Genomic DNA, 25,921 nt, shown 5'->3' on the forward strand with positions numbered 1-25,921 from the left:
TGGCCAATATATATGAGCACAGTCTTTTGAATGATGTCTGGATGGGTCTCAGTGACACACACCTTGTTCAGTATCTAGGCATGTGTCCTGGGCATCAATGGTATTGCTTTCACAGAGGAATCCCTGTTGTTCTCAGGTGACATAAGATTCTACATTTACACTCTGCCATTTCTTGTTTACTACCTGGGCCCATGCTCTGTGTTCAGAGGGGTAGAGTACTGTTTCTCCATGGATTAATCCTAAAGCAATAATAGGGTGGATAACATAAATGGTGGCATTCTGTATAGAAGGCAGTGGTCACATTAGTGATGGGGTCATAAGTGAAGTTTACCTTAGTCCACCAGGACTGCAGTTTCCTTTCCAAGTTCATGGCATTATCCCAAACAGCTTTTCAGATTTCAATTGGAAAAATGCCTTCACTTCTCTCTCATGGCTAAAGCAACTGTTGACTGCATCCACAACTGTGCCTGTATACAACTAAGAGCTAAAGACTCATTATCCTGAGCTACATGAAATGCTTTCATTATTAGTTTATGGTCTTGATCTTCAGCTTCTCTCAAATTCGACAATACCTTTGAAAATTACCACTCATTGGTTCCTAATGCTAACCAAGATGATTGCAAAGGCTGCCTTATTTTTGCCAAATCACTAGTCACAGTGACCAGCTTGCTCATTAGTATTTCTGAATCAATTCCATTTAAGACTCCTGTACCTATTATTCCTGTTACATCTCTTTGTGTTCTGTTTTTAAAGTGAGCCTGCTTCCCCAACCATGCTGCCCAACATTCAAAGGATGTTTTCAGAAAAGTGGAGCAGGCTGGCTGAATTTTTCAAATGTTGATCTTCATGAGCAGCTCAACATGCTTGAGAGACCATTCTGGGTTAAACAGCAATTGCTGCTGGCCCACGTTTCTTACTACATATGATCCAATTTTATAAATCCTTGGTTCAGGCTTAAGTGGCATGGTTAGGGCTCGGGTGGTCCAGATTTTTTATGCCTGTGCTGGTAAGGTTGCATCATTCTGAGGTTTAACACAGACTTGAGTTACATTGTAATCAACTTCAAAAGCCTCGACTTCACACCCCTCTATTGTAAACCTGAATACAGGACAGTCAGTTAAGCATGTGTCACAACATTCTTTACCAATTCAGATGGGCTTTTATTTGGTTTATTGTTAGAATCCGTCCTGAACAAACACAAATTTACAATCCCAGACATCTTTCCCTGTCCAGACAGTTGTGTTTGTGATTTGTAACACCTGCCACAGAGACTTAGTCATAGTCAGAAGCTCTTCCCTGACACAATGAACACCAGTCATATCGTATATGGGAGGTCTTGTACTATTGTCTCCTGTAGCCATAGTCATGATTATGATCATAAAAGCCACAGCTTTCCAGGTTGCACCTGTTTGATTCTGGCTGGGAATACTTTTCTGGATCGTCACAAGCAAAATCAACATTTTCACCAACAATCTATTCATTTTTTCCCGCATAAGCTTTAGCTTTAGTTCATTATCACCCAGTGTTTCTTTCCAAGGTCTTGTGGAGCCTTTTTCACTTGGGTACGGTGAATCCAGTCACTCTGTTCTTTGATCTTGATTGCAGTAGAACTGGTGAGAAGCACCTAAAATGATCCTTCCCACATGCCAAGGAGAGCCAGACCTGTCAGGCAGCCCACAGGAGCCCCAGCAAGCCACACCTGTTCCATATTTCCTTGGTTTTGTGGGGCTCCACAATGTCACAATGTTCTTCTTGATTCCATGAGTCCCTGTAGCGTCACAATGTTCTCCTTGTCACAATATTCTCCTTGTTTCTGTAGTGTCACAATGGCCCCTTGATCCATAAGGTCTTGCAGTGTCACCATGGCCCCTGGGCTCCATGTGGCCCTGCTGTGTCATAATGGCTCCTTGGTTCTATGGGCCCCACAGCTTCATCACTGACTCTTGGTTTCACTGGGGTCTTGTGTCTCACAAGGGATTTCACCCCCTGATTCCATGAGGCACCAGAATGTCACAATGGTCTCTTTGGTTCCATGAGGTTCCATGGTGTCACCATGGTGTCCTTGGACCTGTATTGTCACAATGGCCCCTTGGTTCTGTACTGTCAACAATGGTTCCTTTGTTCCACTGAGGCCTCGATGCGTCACAATGGCTCCTTGGTTCCGTCATTCCATAGTGTCACATACAGAAAATCATACTATGAAAAGCCAGCGTCCATTAAGGAGATAGGGGAGTCTTCAACTTTATTTCAGTAAAGGGAAAGAGTCCACCAGGGCACACGCTCATGCAGTTTTCTCTCTTGAGGTTCTGGAGGCAGCAGCCTCCATTATCCTAAACTCCCCCGTGCACATTGCCCTCTTCCTTTCCCCATTGGCTGAGGTACTAGGAAGGTACAGCCTTTCTAAATCACCTACCCCATATCCCCTCTTGAACCTGTCATTTTACCCCAAAGTTCATAAACTCAAGCTCATGCAGACCCTTGTCTGTTTCAGGAGCCAAGCTGACTGGGCTCTGTAATAAACCTGTTGCTTGTAGTTAGTAGAGAAACGAAGACCCATTTCAGAGATATTAACACCCATACTTTCAGTCATTGAATTATTTTTAAAGACAACTTACTGATCAGTCACAACGGACTCCACAGTTCCATGAGGCCCCACAGTGTCACAACTGGCCCTGTGTTCCATGAGGTTCCACAGTGTCCCCATGGTGGGTGTCAGAGGCTGGATGAGATCAATGTCCCAGACACCTCAGGATGCTCGGAATGCCCGTGTGGGGCCAGGGCCTGGTCTGGCCTTGGTTTGTGGGACAGAGCCCTGCCTTTACCCCTGGCATGGCACAGCTGCCAATCACACAGCAGGGGTGGTGCTAACCCAGCTCTGATTGGCTAAGCTGTCATTCAATCAAACATCAGAGGTGATGTTAAGCCGGCTCTGATTGGCCAATATGTCCATCACACAGTAGGGGCAGTGATAACCCAGCTCGGATTGGCTGAGCTGTCAATCAGTCACACACTAGCAGCAGGTACAAACACTGACTCTGATTGGGCAAACAACTGGAAATCCCACCCAAAGGGTGGGCCCATACAGGCTCAGGGGATTAAAAGCTGGAGCTCGAGGTCAGCTGTGGTCTGGGTTGTGCTGTCTGCTGGGGTTCTTCTGTGAGCTATGCTGGAACCTGAGCAGCTGGTACCTGTGTGCATTTCTGTCTATAGATCTTCTGTGCTTCTGTTGTTCTCTATTTCTTTGTCAAATCCTACTTACCTGGGACATTTTTGGGTAATTTAACATCTTCAGGGTTAAAGGTTTGTAGGTTAAATGGTCTTGTGTTAATTAAGTTAATGGTATGAGAAGAGTTTTATGGTGAGTTAGAGCTTGTATAAATCCTTCTGCCCAAGTTCTTTGATTGTCTATATTTTGCCTGTAAAAATTTGTGTCGTTGGGATCTCTTAGCTCAGTTGGTTGGAGCAGGGTGCTGGTATCACTGAGGTTGTGGGTTCAGTCCCTGTGTGGGTCATTCACTCAAGAGCTGGACTTGATGATCCTTGTGGGTCCCTCCCTACCAAGAATATTCTTTGCATCTGGCCATGTTAACAATACCTGGCTGGGGTTTCTCCTGTGCACCAAACTCAAGTAAAGGAACCTTTGGTCACCCCCAGCATTTCAGTGTTCTGGGGTGTTCCAGCCCTGCAGGCTCACCATGGCCTCTTGTTTCCATCAGGCTCTGCTGTGTCACACTGGCCCTTGGTTCCATGAGCATCTGGAGTGTCACACAGCCTGATGACATTTGTCCTTGCTGCCCCTGCCATCCCACTGCCCCAGCAACAGCCCCGAGCCACCTGTGAGGGACAGGCCCTGCTGGCCCAGGCCTGGGCTCAGGCCTTGGCCTTTCTGCTTCCTCCACCCAGCCCAGGCCTTGCTCAGCATTGCAGTTCCCTGCTCACAGCCTCGGGCTCCTGCAATCCTGCCCTCAAGGATCTGCTCTCACCAGTCCCTGGGGAGCCTTTGGCACTCCCTGCCCTCAGTGGGGCCACTGATGCTCCAAGGGACTTGGAGTTTTGCTTCTGCCTCCTTGAGCAGCTTCTTCAACCTTCTCTCAGTGCCTGAGGCTCCTGGACTCAGCCCCAAATCCATCATGGGACTGATCAAAATACAGAAAGCCCACAGGAGTACCTTGTCTTCCTTCAATTGTCTCCAGGGCTTGTGCAGCTGTTTGGAGTCAGTTTAGAGTTCACTTAATGAGGAAGATTTCCTAGTGGACCTCATGATTTTTTGTTTTTAATCAATGGATTTCTTTTTTTTACTTTTCAGCTCAGAGAAGAGGTAATTGAATCATTCTCCAAGTTGTCTTGATGCTGAATGTCTCCTTAGGAGGTGTGGGCACACAGAAGAATGAGCCCCTTGCAGGCTGACCCTGTTTGGACAACCTGCTCCTCACCCCCAACCTCACCATGTCTGACATTGCCCACCTGGGACTGACATCCCTGTGCCCTGCAGCAGAACCTTGTCCCCTGAGCTCTGCAGCTGGGTGTCCCAGCCCATTGCACCATGTCCCACCTGCTCTCCTCAGGGCTCTGCCTGCACACAGGCCCAGGAGAAATTTTCCTGTTTGTGAGGAAAGAATGGAAAATCCTGAGCAGGTTTTCTAAACAACAAACCCCACTCAGGAACTACATGCTCAGTCCAGGCTGCCTGGAATGATGTCACCTTTCTGCAAGGGACAGTATGAGCAGAAATGATGTCTGTAAGCAGAATTCTCTGAGTCTTTCAGCTGAATTCTCTGTCCCTGTCCTTTCTCTGGATCTCTGTTGCAGATGGAAGCTGCTGGTGCCATTCTCACCTTTAAGCCCTCTTTTGAATACAGACAGATGTTCCCAGGTGTGTTAAGCAGGTGTTGCTCAATGTTTATTCAAAGCTTTTGTATCCTCATGGAAGCAAGGGGACCCTTGTGACACAGGGGGGGCTCATGGAACCAAGGAGACAATTGTGACAGTTCAGAGCCTCACAGAAACAAGGCTCCATTGTGACACTGAGGGCAATCATGAAATCAAGGAGACAATTGTGAAACAGCCAGGCCACATGGAACCAATGGGCCATTGTGACAATGCAGATCCAAGGAGACCATGGTGACACTATGTGACCTCATGGATCCAAGGGGTCATTGTGACACTGAAGAACTTCATGGAACCCAAGGTCCATTTTGACACTCCAGGGCCTCGTTGAACCAGGGAGACCATTGTGACACTCAGAACCTCATGGACTAAGGGTTTATTGTGACAAAGCACAGTCCCATGGAACCAATTGTCCATTGTGACAATGTGGATCCCAAGAGACCATGGTGACACTATGGAACCTCATGGAACCAAGGGTCCATTGTGACACTCCACGGCCTCGTGGAACCAAGGAGATCATTGTGACATAATGGAATCTCGTGGAACCAAGGGTCCATTGTTACAGTCCAGAACCAAGAAGACCATTCTGACAGTCCAGAACCTCATGGGACCAAGATTCCATTTTTATACAGTGGGGCTTCATGGCACCAAGGAGCCACTGAGACACATCAGGGCCACATGGAACCAGTGGTCCATAGTGATACTGCAGATCCAGGGGCACCATGGTGATACCACAGAGCCTCGTGGAACCAAGAGTCCAGAGTGACACAGCAGAACCTCTTGGAATCAAGGCAACCATGTTAGGCTATGGAACCTCATGGAACCAAGAGACCATGGTGACATTGCAGGGCTTCATTTGAACAAAGGACATGGTTGATGGGACAGAAGTTCATGGAAACAATGGGACATTGTGACATTGCAGAGCCCCATGGAACCAAGCAGACCACTGTGACACTGAGGAACCTCATGGAACCAAGCCATTTTCACACTGCGGACCCAAGGATAGCATTGATAACAGTACAAAACCTCATGGAACTGAGGGGCCATTGTTATCCAGTGAGGCCTCGTAGAACCAAGGGGCCATGGTGAAACTGTGGGGCCTCATGAACCAAATATTCATTGTGACATTGCAGGGCTGCTTTAACCAATTGTCCATTGTAATACTGAGGATCCAAGAGACCATGGTGACACCATGGCAGTTCATGGAACCAAGGGGTTGTTGTGACACACCAAGACCTCGTGGCACCAAGGAGAGCATTGTGGCAGTGCAGAACCAAGGAGGCCATTTTGACAGTATGGACCCAAATGGAACCAAGGGATCCATTGTTATACAGCAGGGCCGCATGGAACCAAGGGGCCATTGTGAAACTGTGCAAGGGCCATAATGGAGACAAGGACACCACTGACACTGAAACACACAGGATAGAAAGTTTTGAACACAGTTTTGAATATCTGAAAACAGATATTCTTCATTACATCATGGTAGTCACCGTGGCAAACCTTCCTACATTCGAGTGCATGGAGCATTGAATGAACAGAGTTTTTATCACACACACTGGTTACATACTCTTTAGCTATTCCCCGCTTTCTTTGAATTTATTGGACATAGTTACACTCCTTATCACAAGTCCTTATATGGTTCTTTGGGGTCTGTCTTCAACATCCAGTGCCCTTTTCAGGGAGCTTCTTCTCAACCTCCACTTTTGAGTTAGGGCAATACTATTGTTTTTTATAATTTCTGCTTTATCAGCCTTGCAGAACTGAGCTGGCATCCTCCTTGCATTTTGTTTGACTTCTGTTTGCCTCAGCTACCTCCTTTGTCTGTTTCTCCAAGGCTGTGCTGTTCTGTTCTCTGCCCTTGATCAATGTAAATGTTGTTCTGTTCTCCTGTCCTTGTCACAGTGCTCGCCCCACGAGGCGTGTTTGCAACCCCCTCCAAGCCATGGGCTTGGGGTGGGCAAGTGTTCCTGAGGGAACAGGGATGGGACAGCTGGGCTGGACTGACCCAAGGAATGTTCCATTCCATGGCACATCATGATCAGCAATAAACTGAGAGAAGCGACGGGCATGGGGCATAGGGAATTGATTTGTTTTTTAAGAACATTTTTATTCAAAACAGCACCTACACATACAGAATCCACTCCTGCTACAATATGGTTAAGTATTTTCTGCTGCTAGGAGATTTCCTGTGGATTTGCTTTGCTTCTGTGTATGGCCTTTGCTTTTTGTGCTTGCTTGGTTTGTGGGATTTTTGTTGTTGCGGGTGGGTCTTGCTTTGTTTTTTGTTTGGGTTTGATTTTCCATATTGAACTGCCTTTTTTTCTGATACATAAATTCAACCTTTTTTTGTGGCTTGGTTGACACCCCATGGCAAGAGAAATTTACCCAACTCAGTCATTTTGCCAAATTACATTTTGCAGTCACCATTAACCAGATGAATTCGGTCACAGACTCCCTACAACTTGGCTGCATCCACAAAGGAATTGAAAATGCCTTTCATGCCATTGTAGACATAATAGAAATGTTCCACACTGATGGTCAAGGGCTGGTCACTGAGGGATGTCACCAGGGAGTGGCTGCCAAGAGGACTCTGTGCCATGGATGACATTTGACCCTCATTGTTCAGCCAAATTCCCACCCACCCCATGTTCCTCTCCTGCAGCCCCGCTCTCTCCAATCTGGCTCTGAGGAGAGCACAGCAGACCATGTCCCAGGCCTGGCTAAAGTCTGGGCACACAACATCCCCTTCTTTTCCCTCCCATGGGGGTTCTGCAATTCCTGCCTTGTGCTGCCAGTGCCTGGAATGGCTGCAGGAGGATTTGCCACCTGCCCTTCCCTGCTGAGCCTGACCAGTCTGTGACTGTCCCAGTGCCCCTCCATGCCCTGTTTGCATACTGGTTCAATGTCTGCCCTTCCCAAGTTCCCAGCACCGTCTGGGATGGCTCTGGCCTTTCCAAAGGGTTTGAGAGAGGTGTCACAGTGACACTACCCAGCCTTCTCAGCATCCTTGACTCCAAAGGCCTTTTCCACATCCCTCAGCTCCTGGTCAGTGCCCAGAGCACAGCACAACCCTGTCCAGGTCCTCAGGGTAGTTAAGAAGGGAGGCAGCTCTGATTTCTCCCCACAGACCCCCACCGCAATGGTCTCTCTGTGCAGTCCATGGCTGTCCTGAATATTTTTTTCCCAGACCCTCCCTGCCTGGGATGTTTCTCCTATGCAGTCGTAACCACAGCCCAGTAATGAATTCAGGTGATTTCCCAGAGTGTAGTGGCCTCAAGGCACTGTTTGTGCCACCAGAACTGTGCCACCCCCGAGTGCTGATGATGGTGTTTGTGCTCACTCGGGTTCATCTCCCAACACACACATGATGCACTGCTGAAATCTCCTCTGTACAGAGCAAACATGGCCTGCTGGCCTGGTCACTTGGTGTCCCTCCATGCAGGGACAAACAACCTCGTGCAGCTGGGGGAGAGGCCAGTGCTGGGTGTGGTGATTGCAGGGGCTGGTGTGGGACAATTGCCCTGGGGCACCTTCCCAGGCTGTGCCCAGAACAAAGACACAGCCCAGGCCCTGCCCTGCTGCTCCCTCAGGTCCATCCCAGGAGCTCTGGCTGTGCCAGGACACTGCTGTGTGCCCCCTGCACACTGCCCCTCTGCCCCAGGCACTGGGCTTTGCTTGGCCAGGGCATTCCTGGAGCACATTACTGACAGCAGCTCTGGAGGAGAGCAAGGCCTTCCTGCCCTGCCCTCAGGAGATGCCCTTTGCTGATGGAGCTGCTGTGCTGGAGCCCAGCTGTGTCCCAGCAGTGCCCATGGCCTGTCCCTGCCTGTGGGCACAGCACAGACACGCAGCAGGACAGTGACCAAACTGCCAGAGCACTGCGGCCTCACAGCCACAGAAGGGCTGGCAAGGAGAGGGGGGAGTTGGGAAGAGCAGATGTGGGAAGAGCCAGGGCCATTGTCCCTGGCTGTGCTGCTGTGCTGGGAGTCTCTTCCCTCCACCTCTGCCCACAGGCACTGCCCTGCAGAGACAGAGAAGAGCTGAGGAAGGATCCTGGACACACAGGGCAGGGCAGGCATTTGTTTTTATTTAAATGCACAGCTGAAAGACCTCTTGCATGTCTTTGTGTTTCAAAAGAAAGGTAGATAGTAATGAAGAAATGGAAAGAGTAACACTACAGTATTTTGTAAGAAATATTAAAACAATAGAAAAAGATACCGTATAAAAAACAGACAAATATAGGAAAATAAAAAAAAAATGAGCTATTAGAAAGTTACATTCAGAAGATTATGCAGCACAAAAGTTTAATGCTTCAGAAAATATAGATTTATCAATTTTCTCAGGGCATCCTTGAGCTCCTGGTTCCTCAGGCTGTAGATGAGAGGGTTCAGGGCTGGAGGCACCACTGAGTACAGAACTGACAGGGCCAGATCAAGGGATGGGGAGGAGATGGAGGGGGGCTTCAGGTAGGCAAACACTGCAGTGCTGACAAATAGAGAGAGCACAGCCAGGTGAGGGAGGCAGGTGGAAAAGGCTTTGTGCCTTCCCTGCTCAGAGGGGATCCTCAGCACAGCCCTGAAGATCTGCACATAGGAGAAAACAATGAACAAAAAACAACACAAAGATGAAGAGGCACTAACTGCAATAAGCCAAAGTTCCCTGAGATAGGATTCAGAACAGGAGAGCTTGAGGATGGGTGGGATTTCACAGAAGAACTGGCCCAGGGCATTGCCCTGGCACAGGGGCAGGGAAAATGTATTGGCTGTGAGAAGCAGAGCAGTGAGAAAGCCACTGGCCCAGGCAGCTGCTGCCATGTGGCCACAAGCTCTGCTGCCCAGGAGGGTCCCGTAGTGCAGGGGTTTGCAGATGGACACGTAGCGATCATAGCACATGATGGTCAGGAGATACAACTCTGCTGACATGAAGAACACAAAAAAAAAAACCTGTGCAGCACATCCAGCATAGGAGATGTTTCTTGTGTTCCAGAGGGAATTGTGCATTGCTTTGGGGACAGTGGTGCAGATGGAGCCCAGGTCAGAGAGGGCCAGGTTGAGCAGGAAGAAGAACATGGGGGTGTGCAGGTGGTGGCCGCAGGCTACGGCGCTGATGATGAGGCCGTTGGCCAGGAGGGCAGCCAGGGAGATGGCCAGGAAGAGGCAGAAGTGCAGGAGCTGCAGCTGCCGTGTGTCTGCCAATGGCAGCAGGAGGAAGTGGCTGATGGAGCTGCTGTTGGACATTTGCTGTGTCTTGGCATGGGGATCTGTAAGAAAAGTAATCATGGAATAGTTCAGTTTGGAGAGGACTTGAAATATCCCAGCCCAGCTTGGTGGCACTTTCCCCCCTCTGCCTGCCCAGGGCTCTGCTGCCTGGAGCTGTCCCTGCCAGCAGCTGCTTCCCTGTGCCCAGGGCTGGGCCTTGCCAGTGCTGCCAGAGCCCAGCCCAGCCCTGGGGGCTCAGCTCTTCCCTGCACACCCCTCCGAGCACAGGGCACTGCCCAGGGTCAGCTCTGACTCTGTAGGCTCTGATGGCAATATCACAGCAACATTGAGGAGGCTGGAAAAGTGACTTTGATGCTGCCTGTGAGGGACGTTCTGCTGATTTCTGTCTCTGCCTTCTTTATTAAGATCCGAGATAAAAAAATTATATTTTTCCCAACCTGAACTGGGAGATTAATATCTATATGCAATTTCCTATCTACGCAAGACAGAGCAGTAGATTATAAAATCACGATTTTCCTTTTTATGCAGCCCCTGCCTCTCTGTGCTCCCTGCATAATCTGTTTGGAAATGTTCTAGATTTAAATGTCATGCTGTGAGCAGTAGTCCTGAACAATGCAGCATCCTCACCACACAAGGAGAACACTTCCAAGCCTTACTAACTGTCTCCTTCTACCCAGACCTTGTCCCCCAGTGCTGGGAGCAGCTCCCAGGGCTGGCTGAGAGCTGTCCCTGGCAGGCAGCAGAGTCCCTGCCCCAGCACAGCAGCCTGGGCTGCAGGACCCTGCTCTGCACCGCAGCCCTGGGCACCCGTGGCTGCTCTACACAAGAGATCATCAGAGAATGTACTCACAGATTCTGCAGGCATTGGGATGTTGCAGCTTTAGGAGATCAGTGCAGGAGCTGCAGCTGCATTGTCCTGCAGCCAGAGGCTTCCTGTGTCAAGGGCTGGGAGTGATTCTGCCGCAGTCCCTTCTGAGCATCTTCCCAGCCCTGACTGATTGAAGCTCTCTGTGCCTCTGTGCTGTGCCTGGGGTGGCTGCAGGCAGTGCCCCAGCCCTGTTAGGCTGGGAGAAGAGCTGCTCATGAAGAGAAATGTGTTTTTGAAGCTCTTCTTGGTTGCCAGGTTCGCCTTCTGTGCCAGGAGCCCAGCCCAGCTCATCAGCACAGACACAGCACAAGGATTTTAATGACCCTCTCAGGGCATTGGTGCTGTCTGCATCAGACTCAGTCGCTCAGTGTGTACTTGAAAAACTTCTCAAGAACTCAAATTTTAATTGAGACACTGAAGTTTCTTCAAGTTTTAATGGGTCCCACTGAGGAACAGAACTGAGAAAGTGTCCCCAGGTTCCAGTTAGAGCAGAACACTGGAGGCACTGATGACAGGTGGGGACAAACAAGGGAAAGATGTCTCTGATGCTGAGCAAACCTGGATGTGTTTCAGGAATGCAAAAGGCCAAGGGCCGAGCTCCAGCCCCTGGCAAGGCACATCCTGTCCCTCCCTCATTGCTCAGGGCTCTTCCCGGCCCACTGGGCTCTGGGCATGTGCAATGCCAAGGGCAGCACCATGGGGCGGCCCCTGCCAGGCTGCTGAGCAGGGACAAGGAGGCAATGAGGCCCCAGCACAGCAAGGCTCACTTGTCCCCTGCTGGCCTCAGGCCCAGGGCCAGCCTGCATGGCCCAAGTGCTGCAGGAGTTGGCTGTGTCAGGGCCTTTCAGCTGCTGCCCATCCCTGTGCCCTCTGCAGCCCAGGCTGTCCTACGGTGTCCATGCCCTGCGCCTCTGTCCCTGCAGGCTGTCGTCATCCCCCGGCTGCCCCACCTCGCTGGCCCCTTCCTTTGCTGACAGCTCTGCCTCCTGCCTGCCTCTGCCTGCACACACAGAGCCTTGGCCTTGACACCAAAAGGGTTCATTCAAGATTTTACTGCACCTCTGATATTTTAGCACAGGAATAAGTCATATAGGGGGCTGCTTTCCCAGCCAGAAAAGCTGGAAGAGAAAAATAAGAAATCTGGCTCATGAATGATGTGATAGAAAAAATAGAAACTGAGTCTGGTAACTTTGGGTGGATTTCATAGAAATGGGTAAATTTTAAAGCACATGTTGTGACTTAATATAGGCAACATACTTGTAGAATAACATGTCCACATAAGATTAGTTTTTATGTCACATTGGACCTGAGGCCTGAATAAAATGATGCCCCCTTTAACACCAAATTAACATTAAGGAGGTATATGCTGATATTTTGGAGATTTGGTGACAGCAGGGCCTCACAGAACCAAGGAGTCAAATATTCCATTATGGATCCTGAAGGAACAAAGGCGCCTTTTGACAGTATGGGAGCTCATGGAACCAAAATCCAGTTTGACAGAGTGGGGCCACATGGAGCTGATGGTCCATTGTGACACTGCAGCTCCAAGGACACCATTGTGGCACCGAGAAACCTCATGGAATCAAAAGTCCATTGTGACACAGAAAGGCCTCATGGAACCAAGGGGCCATTGAGACACTGTGGGGCCACATGGAACCAATGGTCCATTGTTATACTGCAGATCCAAGGTGGCCATGGTGACACTGTGGAACCCCCTGCAACCATGGGTGCATTGTGACACTGCAGAACCTCCCAGAACCAAGGTGACCATGTTATACTACAGAACCTCATGGAACCAAGGGTCCATTGTTACACTGTGGGAACTCATAAAACCAAACATCCATTGTGACACTGCAGGCCTCATGTAACAATGGAGATTATTATGAAACAGAATCACCAAGTTGGAAATGACCTTTGAGATCTTCAAATCCAACCTATGACCTAACATCACCTAAAAACTTAACCATGACTCTGAGTGCCACATCCAGTCTTTTTATAAATGCCTCCAGGGACAATGACTCCACCACCTGCCTTGGCAGAAGATTCCAGTTCCCAATCACTCTTTTACTGAAGAATTTTTCCTGATATCAAACCTAAACTACCTCTGGCTCATCTTCAGACTGTGTCCTCTCCTTCTGTCAGGTGCTGCCTGGGAGAAGGGACCGACCCCCACCTGACTACAGCCTCTGTTCAGGTGGTTGTAGAGAGTCTCCCTGGAGACCATTGTAGCCATTGGGGCCATTGTAGCACGGCTGGGCCTCATGGAATCAAGGGGAGCACAGTGACAGTGTGGGGCTCCGTGGGACAAAGGGGCCATTCTGACACCATGGAATCAAGGAGATCTTTGTTACAGTACTGGGCATCATGGAACCAAAGGACCATTGTGACACTGCAGGGCTTCATGGAACTAAGGGGACAAGAGTGACCCTGTGAGCTCCAAGGGACCAAGGGTCCATTCTCATACTGCAAATCAAAGAGACCATTGTGACACTTTGTAGTGTCATGGAGCCGAGGGTCCATTGTGACACAGCGGGGCCTCATGAAACCATGGAGGCCATTTTTAAAATTTGAGGCTTTGTGAAACAAAGAGAACATTGTGACATTTCAGGGCCTTATGAAACCAAGGAAACCACAGAGACACTGTGGGGCTCCATGGAATTGAGGGGCCATTGTGACACGGTGGAGTCTCATGGAATCATGGAAACTTCTGTGACACTTTGCAGCCCCATTGATTTGAGGAGTCCATTGTGACACTACAGGGGCCCATGGAACTGAGGATCTGATGGAACAGTGCTGGACTCCATGGAACCAAAGGAATTCATTGTGACACTGTGGGGCCTCATGGAATCCTGGAGGCCATGATGACACTTTGAGGCCTCGTTGAATCAAGGGGCTCTGCAGGACCTTGTGGAACCAAGGAGACCCTTCTGCCATTGTGAGTCCCCAAGAAACCAAGGGTCCATTGGGATGCTGCAGTGTGGGAAATGCAGGCACGGAGAACTCTCAGGGCCTTGTGCATACAGGCTCAGAGATTGAGATGGATACAGGGTTTGATCTAAGACCTTGGAGAAGCCTTTGAGAATTAGATCATTAAAGTGACACAGACATGAAACAAGACTATAAGTTTGTAGTTTAAATAGAAATATGTATTCAGCAAACAGAAATATCTATTATGTAAGCAAAGCAGTATGTTAAGTAAGATAGTAAAAGATTTTAAAATTTAGTAATAGATCCTGTTTTAAATTTAGTTAGAAACTTAAGATGTGTCAGTGTAGGTTTGTGAAGGATTATATGATTTACTGAAAAATGATGCATTGCAGCAAAGGCATGAGAAGCAAAGCAATTAATGATTGGTATAAAAAGACACTAGCAAAGTTCATAGAAGTATTTGATTGGCTACAGAACTAACATAAGGCATTGTAACTAAGAATGAGGCAGGTTCTGATATTATGGCATTGGATGTAACACCTTTAATGTCTCACTCTTCTATGAGAGTGATGCAATAAAGCAATAAACCCTCTTTTACAATGTTTCTAAGATTCCCCATCCCTCATAATATTAATCTCCCATTAGGGATTTTTTGGACATCAGGATTATCCATTAAAATCAAAGGGGATATAAGGACACCAGGTCTTTCCATTAAAGTCAATGTGGATTTTGCGGAAATTTCGTGCTAAAATAGGGAAATCTGGGGGAAATGTTGGACTGAATTATGGGAATTTCCACTTCCAGTGCTGATGCTCTGGAAGTCCTGGATGAATTCCTGGAAGCCAGTTCTGAATTCCTGATCCCATACCTGGGGCCTGTGCTGTGCCTCCAGGTAAGCCCAAAAATCTCAATTTTCAGCTCAAAATCTGGGAATTCTGAGCCCAAAATTGGCATTTTTAACACCAAAAAATTTTGCAACATCAGGTCTATCCATTGAAGTCAATGGGAACTGAGGGACACCAGGTCTAACCTAGTGAAGTCTTTTGTGGATTTAGGGACCCCAGGTCTACCCATTGATAGGGCTTGATCAGGAAGGGTTACTGGTTAAACTGGGAGCACTGGGAAGGGCTAAGGGGGAGGAACTGGAACTACTGGGGGACAACTGGAAGCACTAGAAAGGAGGAAAGGGACAAACTGGGCAAACTGGGAGCACTGGGAGAAATGGGAGGGCAAATTAGTCAAACTAGGAGCTATTCCTGGGAGCAGATAAGGGGAGCACTGAGGATACTGGGAGTACTGGGGCATAACTGGGACCACTGGGAAAGATTAGTGAATATAACTAGGGATAAACAGCACACCAGGTCTACCTCATTAAAGTCAATGGGTATTCAGGGACACCGGGTCTACCCAGTCAAAGCAATGAGGATTTAGGGAGACCAGTTTTTGGGGACTCCATGGATTTTGGGTTTGGATCCAGGTGTCCAAGGGGTACCCAGGTGTACCCAGGTGATTTTGGGGGGGATCCAGGATATTTTAGGGGTACCCAGGTGTACCCCAGGTGTAACCAGGTGATGTTTGGGGCACCCAAGTGTCCTGACTGGCCATGACGGGCCTGGAGAAGATGATGACCACCATTGCACCATCCTGATCGACCTGGAAACAGATGACCCTCAGTGGCTGGGAGGCTGTCGAGGGGCACCCCAACATTCAGAGGGCACCCCAAAACTTCAGGTGAGGTGTGGTTACTGTGCTGCAAAGAGAAAGAAAGGCAGCAACACACACGGACCTCTTTTGGGGAAAAAAGGCCAACTTTATTGTACGGACATCCCGTATTTAAAGTGTGTTATGTGCAGCTAGGACAGGACAGTAGTTCATTGGACAATTGGGACAAACATCCCTGGGACAGCATGTCTGGATGTCCCATGGGAAAGACACCAGGTGTTAATCTTTATTATGAATTCCTTTCTGTTTTTCACCAAGTTATCACTCGGGAGACTGCCTCCTTAACTGAAGCTGTAGTCAGCTTGTCAGCCTGGGAATGGACCTGAGAGACAGGAGAAATCCAGGCCTGAGAGGAATTGCCAAGCTGTAATTTCCTATCTCTCTAAATGTGTGTGTCCACAGCGAGGGCCCCAGGAGGGGAGAGATCCCCAAGGTACCTTGGGAGTGGATGCAGCACAGGCACACCCAGGTACTTTGGACTCTGGGGTCGGTGAAAGCAGTGTTCTGCACCAGCTCCAGCTCTGGGCTGGGAAAGGGGGCACTCAAATATCTGAATACCCAGGTGTGTGGTAGTTCAGGTCTACCCATTAAAATCAACAGTGATTTAAGGCACCAGGCCTACCCATGGAAGTCACTGGAGATTTAGGAACACCAGGCCTACCCATTCAACCCAACAGATCCCACCACCTCCCAGTTTAGGTGAGGGAGGGGCTGGAAAATTTTGGGGATCCCACAGAACTGTGGGAATTTTTCCAGGGAATCCCCCACCTTCCTTCAGCTTTTCAGAGGGCAGCACCCTGGCCTCCCCCTTGCTGGAGCTCCTGGCGGGCATCAACAGCTGCAGGTGGTGGTGCCAGGCCAAGAAGTTGGAGAAGTCACAACTCATCAGGGCCCCAGCGAAAGCCAGCTCAGCCTTGGGGTTCTGCCTGGCCACCAGCACCCACCAGTGTTCCCAGGTGTGGACTAAGAGGGCACCAGTATAAACCAGTAAGCATTAGGGGTCGCCCCTGAGCCCCTGAGCCCATGTAGGCAGCTCCCAGTAGAAACCAGTAAGGCCACAACAACCTGAAGTCAGTCCCAGTAGGTCCCAAGCCCCATCCCAGCATAAACCAGTAAGACCAGCATCCCCAGAAGTTGCTCCCAGTGCCAAGCAACTGCAAGTCTCCTCCCAGTATAACCAAATACATCACAGTTTAACCCACTAAAATCCAGAATATCCAAGTATAACTGAGTAGAAACCAGTAGAAACCAGTACAAACCAGTATAACCCTGTCACTCCAGGACCACATCCCAGTATAAATGAGTATAACCCAGTGACACCCTGCACTGCATCCCAATATAAACCAGTATAACCCAGTATAACTCACAGTCGGCCACCAGGTCCTCCCAGCCAGCAGGGGGCACTCACACACCCCTGCTCCCTTTCCCAGTAGAACCCAGTGCAAACCAGTAACCCCCCAGCACCCCATCCCAGTACAAACCAGTATAACCCAGTACAACCAGTACACACAGTGCTAGGTCCACCCAGACACTCACACACCCTCTCCCAGTGCAACCCAGTGACTCCAGCCCTGTCCCAGCACACCCTGGACCCCATCCCAGCACAAACCAGTACAAACCAGTACAAGCCACTCACAGTTGCAGGGGTCATCCACCAGGAGGTGCTCGCACAGTGCCAGGTCCTCCCGGCCAGCAGGGGGCGCTGCAGTGTCCATTGTGACCCTACAGAACCAAGGAAACCCCTGTGACACTGCGGGGCCCCACGGAACCAAGAGTCCATTGTGAGACACCTGGGCCACGTGGAGCCAAGGAACCATTGTGACACTGGGGAAACTCATGGCACCAAGGGGCCACTGTGACATTGTGGGGCCTCATGGAACCTGTGAGCCATTGTGACACTGCAGGGCCTTGTGGAACCAAGGAGACCACGGTGACACTGTGGGGCCACATGGAACCAAGAGTCCATCGTGACACTCTGGAACTACAGAGACCATTGCTGAGAGTATGGAACCTCGAGGAACAAAAGTCCATTGTGACAGATCAAGGCCTCATGGAACCCAAAAGAGCATTGTGACACCGTGGGACCCCATGGACCCAAATCTCCATTGTGACAGTGTAGAACCTCATGGAACCAAGGGGCCTTTGTGACACTGCAAGGCCTCAGGGAACCAAGGAGTCCAAAGATCTCAAATAGTCCTTGCAGGGTTCTGCCTTGGATGAAGGGGAACCTCCTTGTTGGCACCCTGGGCATGACACACACTAATAGAAGATGTCTGTAATGGTGAAATTTATGAGTTTTAGATTCCTTCGAAAAAACCAAGAAAAGCCTTGTTTGCTTGAGTGCAGGCAGTTCTCCAAGCAAAGCAGGTCCCAGGTGAGTGAGGACAGACAGGATGGGGTTGGGCAATGTGGAGCAAGGCTGTCCACACTGGCTCAGACCTCAAGACACAGCTTCTGTGAGCAGGCCAGACCTCCTGAGGAGAGACCCTGCATCAATATCAATCACAGAATGCTGCAATCACCTCTGCTCTAAAGAGAACAGCAATGAAATACACCCTTCAAAATAGGAATGGGTATTTCTTAGCTTTTGGAAATATTTCTCCATGACTGCATTTGAAAACCTTCCTAATGAATGGCACCAGACCAGAAGTAAATCAAGGCAGAGCCATGGTTTGTCAGGACTTGCTTGATCCCAATCAGCCCCGTGGTGCATTTGGTGCTGAACCCTTGAACCTCAGGGCCTGAGAGGAGATTGCACAAACCTTTCCAGGAGTCCAAGGCAGAAGAAAAACCCAAAGTGTCTCAAAGCATTAATGGGTCCCACTGAGATCCATCCCCAACACAGGCTCCTCATGGACTCCTTGGAGGAGAGAACTGGAGGCCAGGATTGCCCAAAAACCTCTCAGAGAGTCAGAGAGGAAAGGAAAATCCAAACTACCTTTAAAACCTTAAGTATCTCAAAGTGTTAATGAGCCCCACTGAGTGTCAATACAAAGCTCTCAAGGGACTTGTAAAGCAGTAATTGGGGGCATCACTGCATAAACTACTAAAAGAATTCATGTAAAAAGGGAAACTCCAAGTACCTTAAAAAAACTGAGTACCTTCAAGTATTAATGAGCCCCACTGAGTATCATTACTGACAAAGCCTCTCAAGGGACTAATTAAAGCAGAGAATTGGAAGCTGTCACTGCACAAACCTCTCAGAGACCCAGTGTCAAAAAGTAGAACTTAAATTAACCCTGAGTACCTTGAAGTGTTAATGAGCTCCACTGAGTGTTGTTACTGACAAAGGCTCTCAAGGGACTAATTAAAGCAGGTAATTGGAGACCATGATTGCACAAAGCTCTCAGAGACTCCAAGGCAAAAGCAAAACCCAAACCTTGAGTATCTCAAAGTATTAATGAGCCCCACTGAGTGTTAATACAAAGCTCTCAAGGGACTAATTAAAGTAGATAATTGGGGGCATGATTCTATAAACTATTAAAAGAGTTGGTGTCAAAAGAGAAAGACTTGACATTTCTTTGTTCCCCCCTGTCATCTCTGCTTCGAATTTCCTGCTCTAACTGGAACCCTGGTGCATTTTCTCAGTTGTGTCCCTCATTGGGACCCATTAAAACTTCAAGAAACTACAGCATTTTAATATGAGTTCTTGAGAAGTTTTTTGAACACTCTCTCAGGGAATGATTCTGATGTAAACATTTAATGAACCAAGAGATTCATTAAAGTCCTTGTGCTGTGTCTGTGCTGATGAGCTGGGCCGGGCTCCTGGCACAGAGGAAGCTCCCAAGGTGAACCAAGAGAAGCTTCAAAAAGACATTTCTGCTGAGGAGCAGCTCCTCTGCCAGCCCAGCAGGGCTGAGGGCACTGCCTGCAGGCACTGAGGGCACAGGAGCCAGGCACAGACAGGCTCAAGGCAATCAGGATTGGGAAGACATTGAGCTGAGACTGCACTTGGGGAAACATCTTCACAGCCCTGGACATGGTGAGTGTGTGGGTGCAGGGCAATGTCCCCTGTGCTCCTGGAGGGATCTCCTGGAGCCAGCACAGCCCACAGCCTGGGGGATGTGTCAGGAGGACTGTCCCAGATCCAGGGACGGCTGCAGGGGCTGAAGCTGGGGCTGCAGCCAGGGCTGCCCAGGGCTGTCCTGCAGAGCAGCTCCTGCAGCCCTCAGGGCTCTTGGCCAGCCCAGCCCATGTGCCACTTGCCAGAGGCAGCTCTCAGCCTGCCTGGCAGCTCCCCATGCACTGTGGGGAGGAGTTGGAGGTGCAAGGAGCCACCCCCATCAGGGCAGATTCCTCCTGCTGTGGAGATGGTGCTGCATGGCCAGGGCTGCTCTCAGCTTTCTCCTCAAGGCAAGGCAAAGGGGCTGTCAGGTGTGTCTGTGTCACTGACACTCCTGCACTGTCCCCCTGGGCATCAGCACATCTGCCTCCCATCTCCCTCACAAAGTGCCTCCTCACCCTCCTGTGCCTACAGACAGCAGCAGCAGCACCTTGGCTTGCAGCATCTCAGTTTGTGTGAGCTGCCCTTAAGGCCCTGCTGGCAGGGAGATGGCCCTGGGCAGTGCCCTGTGCTGGGAGGGGTGTGCAGGGCAGAGCTGAGCCCCCAGGGCTGGACTGGGCTCTGGCAGCACTGGCAGGGACAAGGCTTGGATAGAGAGAAACAACTCCCAGCAGGCAGAACTGCAGGCAGCAGAGAGCCAGACCAACATTTGGTATGCCGCTCTCTTGATCAGAATAGGGCAAAAAAGAGTTTAGGGAAAACTGTTTTGAAATTGGATCCTTCAAAAAGGCTATTTTAATTTTCCAGCACATTTGAAGTGCGATCACCTTCAATTAGAGGCAGGTATTATAAGCAAAGGGTCTCTGTATGGGATCAGGTCAGACTGCACTGTGTCAAATGTAGCCTTGTTTCCCCTCTGGGCTCCTCAGCATTCATACTGAGAAAAATGCTGACAATGAGGCAGTAACTCAGCAGCAGAAACTCAAATTCAAAAATAAAAGTTTTTAGTGAAGTTCCCCCACAGGAAGAAAATCAGTTTTGAGAGGATTCCTATCTGAATTGTACAGGATTCTCTCAAGGAAATGTCTCCCAGCTTATCAATGTGTTCTTTTAACAGCCCACAATGCCCAGAGTGAGGAAATGTCCAACAGCAGCTCCATCAGCCACTTCCTCCTGCTGCCATTGGCAGACACGTGGCAGCTGCAGCTCCTGCACTTCTGCCTCTTCCTGGCCATCTCCCTGGCTGCCCTCCTGGCCAACGGCCTCATCATCAGCGCCGTAGCCTGCGGCCACCACCTGCACACCCCCATGTTCTTCTTCCTGCTCAACCTGGCCCTCAGCGACCTGGGCTCCATCTGCACCACTGTCCCCAAAGCCATGCACAATTCCCTCTGGGACACCAGACACATCTCCTATGAAGGATGTGCTGCACAGCTCTTTTTTTATATGTTCTTCATGTCAGCAGAGTATTCCGTCCTGACCATCATGTGCTACGACCGCTACGTGTCCATCTGCAAACCCCTGCACTACGGGACCCTCCTGGGCAGCAGAGCTTGTGCCCACATGGCAGCAGCTGCCTGGGCCAGTGGCTTTCTCAATGCTCTGCTGCACACAGCCAATACATTTTCCCTGCCCCTGTGCCATGGCAATGCCCTGGGACAGTTCTTCTGTGAAATTCCTCAGATCATCAAGCTCTCCTGCTCTCACTCCAACCTCAGGGAATTTGGACTCATTGCAGTTAGTGCCTGTTTAACACTCATTTGCTTTGTGTTCATTGTTTTCTCCTATGTGCAGATCTTCAGGGCTGTGCTGAGGATCCCCTCTGAGCAGGGACGGCACAAAGCTTTTTCCACCTGCCTCCCTCACCTGGCTGTGGTCTCCCTGTTTCTAAGCACTGCAGTTTTTTCTCACATGAAGCCCCCCTCCATCTCTTCCCCATCCCTGGATCTGGTGGTGTCAGTTCTGTACTCTGTGGTGTCTCCAGCTCTGAACCCTCTCATCTACAGCCTGAGGAACCAGGAGCTCAAGGCTGCAGTACGAACACTGATGACTGGATGGTTTTGGAAACAGTAAACTGCTGGCCAATTTCTGCAAATCACTTGTAATAAAGGTCATCTTTGATACTTCCTGTTGGTTTCATTTTGGAGCTTTTTTCCCTTGTTTTAGTTTTTTTTCATATTTTCCACAAAAAATGTCATTGTGTGTGTTATTTCTCATATTTTGTCTCTCCACCTTTGTTTCAGCCCCAGACTATGTCAATGAGGAGCTGGGCTCTATGTGGCTTTAAATGAACTAAAGGATTGTCAGTTATTCACCACTCCTCAGGGCACCATTTGTCAGTTGTGGTTACTTCCTTTAAAGAGCCAAGCAGCTAATAGTTGCTATAAAGTTGTTTATTGCAAAGGCACATCAGTCTCAAAAGGCAAAGAGTCACAAGCGTTCAAGTCCATGCTAAAGTTTTGGTATAGAGTCCTAAATAGGTAAAGTCCCAGTCAGAAGCAGAAGCTGCTCCCAAAGGTCCTGAAGGGCCGATGTTGCTGGGGCAGCTCCTCTCTTCTTTGGGTGATAATGATGGCAGTGAGGAGAGAAGTGAGAGGGCAGGAACAAAATCAAAAGGCAAGAAGCAAAAGGTGAGTCTCTCCCCAGTGCATAGATTCTTATATCCAAACTTCCCAACAAGCTAAAGACACAAACTCAAACCTAGTTCTAGTTTCTTAGCACACCAGCTATGTATAAACTACATATATGTTCTATCTTGTTCTATCTAAAAAAATGTAAGCAATATTCTTAGTATAGTTTTATTATGTCTTAAACTATGTTCCTGGAGCCTCCACAGAAACACTTGTATCTAAGGCTATATTTTTCAACCCTCACTAGAACTCATGCTTCTACACTGGTCTCTGAGATCTTTACTACCTAAAAGCACTTAAAACTTATTCTTCCTTATTCTAAAACTTAAACTTACACCTCTACTTTATGTGTGAGTGGCTTAATATACTTGAATCCATCCAAAGGTTTTAATTCAATCCCTGCACCCTGAATTCTTCAGAGAGACTCTTGACTTGCAGACTTCAACATCTGTTGTCTAGTCTGGTGTGTGATCAGAGGGGGGTCAACATCCTCTGAGTCTGCATCCTCATCCCTTTCCTGTCTTTTCTGGGGAGACCTCAGCAAATCGTCTGCCAGATCTTGTTCCTGGGCCACAGTCTGGTAAACCTTATCAGATTTTGTGCATCTTTGCCCTATACTACACACTGAACAACACTGCTTGAGCTTTCCTCTCTTAGCCTTATCCTCCTTCTCTAGGGTCAATACCAGAGGGTCAGATGGAGCCCTGAGCCCACAGTCCCTCTGCCATTCGGGGTGATTTTGAAGGGAGAAATCATATCTGCATATGATACCTCTATCCACTTCCCTTCCCTCCTAAGAAATAGCATGAGCTGTAATAGCGTGTTAAAATCCAAAGTTCCACTGGGTGGTCACTTCACTCCATTGTCCAATTTATATAAAGGCCACCAGGCCTTGCAGAATCTAATAAGGTCTCTCTTGTTTCTGTGCCTCCGTGTGCAGCAACGTTTTTCCAATGTGCAATAATACAGCCTAATGGACTGGCCTTAGGGAACTTTTTACTTTGTCCAGTTCTCATTCTCTTCTCCTTGTCTTGTCTTGTTTCCACCTAAACTTTTCCTCGTACAATTTCACTGTTCTTTCCCAGTTTTCTTCCCACACACAACCCCAATTTGCAGGCACCCAATGTAACTTTCTACACACTAGCTTCAGAATTTTAGGTTCAACACTGACTTGGTTAGGATAGTTTTGCAATTCAAACTTGGGGCATACATCCTGCTGGTTATTAGAGCAACAATACCAATGTATTTCACAATCTCTACACTGTAATAAACCCCAAGCCAGATGCCTTGATCCTCTGACAGCTCTAAATCTCCCACAAAGACAAATTATCCTGTTCACCCCCTCTGGAATACTCAGAATCCCTACTTCAGGTTGTTCCCAGTCCAAGGTTACCAATCTCCCTGCAGAGGTTTCTTATATCCCTCCTAGACAGACCCGTTCATTCCCTCTTTTTATCCAATGGCTTATTGGATCAATATATTCCCAGGGATCAAGTCCAAACCACTGCTGTGAGGATACTCCTTCAATTTGTCTATCTACTCTTAAAACAAACACTAGCCACTCTGTCTTCAATCACAACACTTCTCCCTTCTCACTTGCACTCACCTCACACTGACCGCACTCCTTTGCTTTTCTCCGGCTGCCTCAGTCGCCCGAGGCTGGAAAGGCACATAGAGCTCCACACTCGATCATTCACTCACTGACACACTCAACAACTCAACATGTCCCGAGTTAACAGTCACACAAAACAGCAGCAAAATCAAGGGTTCACTCAACTCACCCCAGAGTCGCTAGCGGGCTGCTCTATCAGCTCAGTGAGACCCCTCTGTCAGTGGCGTTATCAGCCGGGGATCGACCCCTCTCCCTCTGTCTCTGGGCCCCTTGGCCAGCAGCTTGCAAGCCCACTGAGACTGTGCTGAGTGTCAGACGTCTCTGTACGACTCACCAGCAGTCCTGTTATAGATATTTATTATATACTGCTTCATCCACACTGCCAGCAGGTCGTTTGATGTCCCCAAGGCAAGAGAGCCAAGGTTCAGGATCCCTCCAGGAAAAAATCCCGGGACACCCCTCAGGGTGTCTGCCCTGGTGGTGCTCCCTCAGCCAGACAGATCTCCTGGCTGGCTCGCCAATAATGAAGCGCAGGAAAACTCCACAACTCGTAAAATTGCAAAGTAGCGCTGAGGTGCATGGGGGATAGCTCCTCCAAAAACATGCACACCTTTGGTGACCTGTGCCTCTCTTTCTATTCTCTACAAGTTAGGATTGCACAACGCACCTAATACATATTCATTTCCTAACCCTGCCTGTCCCCTCTTGGTATTATAATTAACTCCACGCCTCTTTGTGACTGCACACTGCTCCTTGTTGGTCGCTCTGGTGGTCATCTGGGGGTCCTTGGGATGAAGTAAACAGTCTTCTTCTCAGTTGAACTTTTCACCCTGCCTTCTTTGCACATGTGTATTAGCTTTTACTCACCTTCCAGACCTTGATACCAGTTTTCACTTGCTCAGGGGTCTGAGGAAACCTCCTTATATGGAAGAAGCTTTGTTCTTCCACCCTGTTTATGCATTCTTCTTCCATCTTATCTTGTAGCCTTGCTCTGTTCTCCTGTTCTTGCAAAGACAATGAACATTAAGCATTCATAGAATCATGTCACCCCCCTTCTAGTTAAAGCATCCTCTTGTATTTTTAATCTTAATACTTTAATTTTAATTTTAATTTTAATTTCCCTCTGTTTCATCATGAGTTCCCCACAGTGTTCCAGTGATCTCCATAGAAGGAAAGAATCAAGCCCCAGTGGTGCAGGGGCAGTCACCAGAGGACAAGGCCAGCCAGACTTGACAGTACTGGCAGATTTTGCCTGGGAGCAACCCTTGGATCTACAATATTTCAGAGGTGGAATCCCAATTTCAGACATGGACACATGGAGGACATGGATGGTTCTTTTCGATAGGAAGGAAAGCACAGAACACTGATGTTTCAGGGACAGATGAAAGGCAGACATCAGAGGCCAAGGCCAGCCAGGCCTGGCAGCTTTTGTCTGAAAGCAACTCTGGGATATAGGGAATTTCAGAGGTGGAATCCCAATTTTGGCCATTTCTGTGTAGATTAGAAGGATGGTTCTTTTCCATTGGAAGGAAAGCACAGAGCCCCAGTGTTTCAAAGGCAGATGAGAGGTGAATCCTGGAAGGCAAAGCCAGCCAAACCTGTTTGTCCTGGCAGCTTTTGTCATGGAGGAATCCTTGGATATATGGAATTTGGGAGGAGGAATCTCAATTTTGACCACAGACACCTTGAGAAGGACAGTTCTTTTCCCCTGGAAGAAAAGCCTTGAGCTCCAGTGTTTGGAAAGCAGGGGAGAGGCAGCCCCCAAGAGGCCAAGGGCAGCCTGACCTGCCTGTGCTGGCACCTTCCAGTTAACATGCCTTGGTTCCATGAGGCCCTGCAGGGTCACAATGTTCCCCTTGCTTCTGTAGTGGCACAATGGCCCAATGACACCATGAGGTCCTGCAATGTCACAATGGCTTCATGCTTCCACAAGGCCCTGATGTGTCACAATGGCCCCTCGGCTCCACGTGCCTTCTCTGTGTCACAATGGCTCCTCTACACTACAGGCTTCACAAGGTCAGAATGAACCCTTGGTCCTTGGGGCCCTTGATT

General features: G+C 48.9%; 1 protein-coding gene across 1 annotated transcript; it reads left to right on the top strand.

The window, feature by feature from the left end:
- Window positions 1-20,767: 20,767 nt before the first annotated feature.
- LOC148217315 (olfactory receptor 14J1-like) lies at window positions 20,768-21,700 on the top strand. The gene has a single exon (XM_088158741.1). It carries the CDS (start codon window positions 20,768-20,770, stop codon window positions 21,698-21,700), a length of 933 nt encoding a protein of 310 aa, XP_088014867.1.
- The last annotated feature ends 4,221 nt before the right edge of the window (window positions 21,701-25,921 follow it).

The sequence above is a fragment of the Sturnus vulgaris genome, unplaced genomic scaffold (assembly GCF_052056855.1).
Source record: "Sturnus vulgaris isolate bStuVul1 unplaced genomic scaffold, bStuVul1.hap1 Scaffold_87, whole genome shotgun sequence".
NCBI lineage: Eukaryota > Metazoa > Chordata > Aves > Passeriformes > Sturnidae > Sturnus > Sturnus vulgaris.

Coding starts and splice junctions, on each gene's coding strand:
- LOC148217315 (XM_088158741.1), top strand. CDS start 20,768: ATGTCCAACAGCAGCTCCATCAGCCACTTCCTCCTGCTGCCATTGGCA.